The sequence below is a fragment of the Gekko japonicus genome, unplaced genomic scaffold, assembly GCF_001447785.1.
Source record: "Gekko japonicus isolate JY-2015 unplaced genomic scaffold, Gekko_japonicus_V1.1 scaffold336, whole genome shotgun sequence".
NCBI classification, from domain to species: Eukaryota; Metazoa; Chordata; class Lepidosauria; order Squamata; family Gekkonidae; genus Gekko; species Gekko japonicus.
The window spans coordinates 280709-284660 of record NW_015172014.1 but is presented as its reverse complement, the minus strand read 5'-3'; the positions used below and the strand labels follow the sequence as shown (position 1 = coordinate 284660).

The following is a 3952-nucleotide window of genomic DNA, read 5'->3' as shown; positions in this document are numbered from 1 at the left end:
AGTGGGCGGGCAAGGGGCGTGGCTGGACTGACAGCTGGAGGGGCTAATTAAAGAAACCAATCAGGAAGACAGATCCAGGTGGGCAGCAGTGTTCCCTCTAAGCTGCATTAGTGTGAGTTAACTCATAGTTTTTTAGCCTCCGCCTCACGCATTTTTGCCTTAGCTCAGGAAGGAGGGCTCCAGAGCAAACTAGTTTATGCAGCAGCCAAATCACTTGCTCACAACTTTAATGCCAGGAGCTCACAAAGGATAATTTTTGCTCACAACACTCCACAGCTTAAAGGGAGCTTTGGTGGGTAGCCCTGTTGGTCTGAAGCAGCTAAGTAAAGTCTGAGTCCAGAGGCAGTATAAGTATAAACTTTAAATGGTGTGATGGACATGACACTGCTCAACCATTCATCTCAACCTCCATGGTTGAGAGGAGACAAATGGAGTGTAACTGAAGTGAAAGGAAACTTTTACCCAATCCGTCTCCTATTTTGACATAGTTCCAGGTGGTCAACCATGTTGGTCTGAAGCAGTAGAAACAAATTTAGAGTCCAGTGGCCCCTTTAAGACCAACAAAAGTTTATTTGAGGTATGAGCTTTCGTGTGCAAGGCACACCTTTTCCAAATACATTGGAATGGAAGGTAGAGTTCAAACTTATAGAAGAAGAGGAGATTGGATTTATACCCCGTCCTTCACTGGGAGTCTCAGAACGGCTTACAAACTCCTTTCCCTTCCCCTACCCACAACAGACACCCTGTGAGGCAGGTGGGGCTGGGAGAACTCTGAGAGAAATGGCTCTTTTTCAAGAACAGCTCTGAGAGAACTATGGCTTGCCCAAGATCACACCAGCAGCAGCAAGTGGAGGAGTGGGGAATCAAGCCCGGTTCTCCCAGATTAGAGTCCGCACACTTAATCACTACACCAAACTGGCTGAACAGCGAATTAACACGTTACATGATGAAGATGTTTTAAGATATGCAAAGACAAAACTAAATAAGAAGCAAAGGTTATACGGTCAACAGTTAATTAAGGGAGGAAAAGGACAGTAAAGCAATAAATATGTCAAAATAGCGGATAAATGTGTGAAGGTTATCTTTTCTAAATGTGGTAAGTAAACTTGGGTGGGTGCAGTTTGCCCAACAAGGGCCTTAGGCAAGGAAGAGCGCCACAGGTTCCTGAAGTCTGACAACCATGAAAGCAGGATTTATTCATTTTTCCTTACAGATTTTAAACTTCAGAAATGTGTGCCAAAGGAACTCCTGCACTTTCCCTTTCATAACAGGAGTCAAAAGTTCACACTGCATGAAAACACTGGAATGAATAACATATCCGCCCCCAAGCTATTGCAAAAAAAAAAAAAAGGGCACAGCACAGCTGCATGTTGTGCTGTCTTAGTTGCAGAAGTTCCCCCCTGCCAAAGTCCGTTCCCTCCTTCCAAACAAGATCAATGCTGCTCAGTTGTACATTTGGGTGTATTGAACAGATCTGTTGGGGCCGTTCTTACAGGCCACTCAAGGTCTTCTAACCGATGTCAAGGAAGCATCCCCTCCAGTTCTCCGTGGAGATCTACTCCCAGGCAGTTGGCTGGTTCTTTGAGACAGTCCAGGCAAGGCTGATGTGCTGCTGGTGAGGCCCAGAAGGCAGTGCTGAGGAGCCATCCAGTTCGTGCCCAGCTGCTCTGCAGCAGCTTCTCTAGGGTACTTCCAACAACACAGGCAGGCCAGCTAGGAGTCCCCCCCCTCCATCACCCCAGATCCCAGTTGATCCCACTCAGACATCCAGGTCATCATCGGGATCTTCTTCATCGATGTCATCAGCAGCATCTGGCTCATAGTAGATCTTTCCCAGGCTAGTTGAGGTCTGTAACAGAGACGATTTCCTGAATGGGGAAGAAAGGAAGTTAGAGGCTCCATCGCGAGCTGGGAAGCAGTGGAAGAGAAAGAAGGAATGCTGTAAAGGGATGTGGGGCTGAAGAATGTGGCGGTGGTCTTCAAACTCAGGCTGCCCGTCAGTAGGAAGCCTGATTACTGTCCTAAAGGGCGGCATGATAAGAGGTTTATAAAATGACACACGGAGTGGAGACAGCTGACAAAGAGAACCTTTTCTTCTTTCCTCCAAAATACGAGGAGTCAGGGGTCATTTCATAGAAAAATAGGTGCAGGAGCTCATTTGCAGAGCTCATGAGAATATGCCACACCCCCTGACAAAGGGCAGGGATGCAAGCATGCCTGGGTTCCCTGCCTGATCTTCTCAAGATTGGGCAGGGAACCCAGGCATTTAAATCCCCCCAGGTGGCGAGGGTCCCACCCCTGGGCTCCTTACTGCCGGAGCGCCACTCCAGTGCGCTCTGGCAGGAAATGACCCCTGCTAGGAGTCAAGGGCATCCAGTGAAGACGATGGGCAGTCGATTCAGGATGGACAAAAGGAGATGCTTCTTTACACTGCGACTGATTAAAATGTGGAATTTGCTGCCAGACGATGCAGTGACGGCCGCAGGTATAGAAGGCTTTAAAAGCGGATTAGACCGATTAATGGAGGATACATCTATCAGGGGCTACAAGCCATGGTGACTGAAGGGAGCCTCCGTGTTCAGGGGCAGTCAACCTCTGAATCCCAGTGCCAGGAAGCAACATGAAAGGATGGCCTCAGCTCTGTTATTGGACCTCCAGAGGAACTGGGTGGCTCCTGTGTGGGATGGGATGCTGGACTAGATGGACCACTGTTCTGATCCAGCAGGGCTCTTCTGATGCTGTTATCACCTCTGTTCACCCTCAAGAAGGACAGCTACATACATGACGAAGGAGAGCAGGTCTGGCATTCCCCCACAACTGCCCTTACCACTGTCCTTATGCATGACAAAAACACAGGGACCTGTGAGATGTGTACGGATGTATATGCGGTGCGTTATCCTGAATAAGCCCCTCGCGCTGTTTGCATGTGTTCACACAAGCACTCTCCAAAACCTGGAATCAAAGCAGTGTCAATGAAGAACCAAGGCCTTGAAATGAAGATGTCCACAGCAAATGGCCCGGTTCTTCAGGAAGCAACACAATCTGTAGTGAGACACTAGGGGTCGAAAGAAAGAAATTGCAAGCCGATAAATAGGTACCACTTCGGTGGGAAGGGAACAGCGTTCCGTGCGCCTTGGTGTTTAGTCATGCTGGCCACATAACCACGGAAACATCCTCGGACAGCGCTGGCTCTTCGGCTTTGAAACGGAGATGAGCACCGCAACCCTAGAGTCGGACTTGACTGGCTTTCGAGCAAGGGAAACCTTTACCTTTACCTTTTTTTGTCCCCCGAAGCAGCCATTTTCTTCAGGGGGGCTAATCTCTGTAGTCTGGGATCAGTTGTCATTCCTGGAGGCCAATACAAAAACTAAGGGTGCGTTATCCTGAATAAGCCCCTTGCGCTGTTTGCATGTGTTCACACAAACACTCTCCAAAACCTGGGATCAAAGCAGTGTCAATGAAGAACCAAGGCCTTGAAATGAAGATGTCCACAGCAAATGGCCCGGTTCTTCAGGAAGCAACACAATCTGTAGTGAGACACTAGGGGGGTGGGGCACAGGTCTTGGTCTTGGGAAGTAGTTTCTACTTCTTGCAGCTTTGGGGAGAGCACCCACACACAAACCTAGACATACTCTGTACAGCAGCCGTTCAAGGAAAGCCAGCCCGCACCATCCCTGTATAAATCGATGGTGCGACCTCATTTGGAATAGTGCGTACAGTTCTGGTCACCACACCTCAAAAAGGATATTATAGCATTGGAAAAAGTGCAGAAAAGGGCAACTCGAATGATCAAAGGGTTGGAACACTTTCCCTATGAAGAAAGGTTAAAGTGCTTGGGGCTCTTTAGCTTGGAGAAACGACGGCTGAGGGGTGACATGATCGAGGTTTATAAGATTATGCATAGGATAGAGCAGGTCGAGAAAGAGGTACTTTTCTCCCTTTCTCACAATAC

The 3952-nt window shown here is 48.4% G+C and overlaps 1 protein-coding gene across 1 annotated transcript in view; it reads right to left on the bottom strand.

Annotated features, from left to right (window-relative positions):
- Nucleotides 1-1027: 1027 nt before the first annotated feature.
- The window catches only part of ELP5 (elongator acetyltransferase complex subunit 5), a 13266-nt gene continuing 10341 nt past the window's right edge, over nucleotides 1028-3952 (bottom strand). The window contains exon 7 of the mRNA XM_015420305.1: nucleotides 1028-1868. Within this exon, the coding sequence (XP_015275791.1) occupies nucleotides 1760-1868 (109 nt within the window). The 3' untranslated portion in view covers nucleotides 1028-1759. The remainder of the gene's footprint in view (nucleotides 1869-3952) is intronic.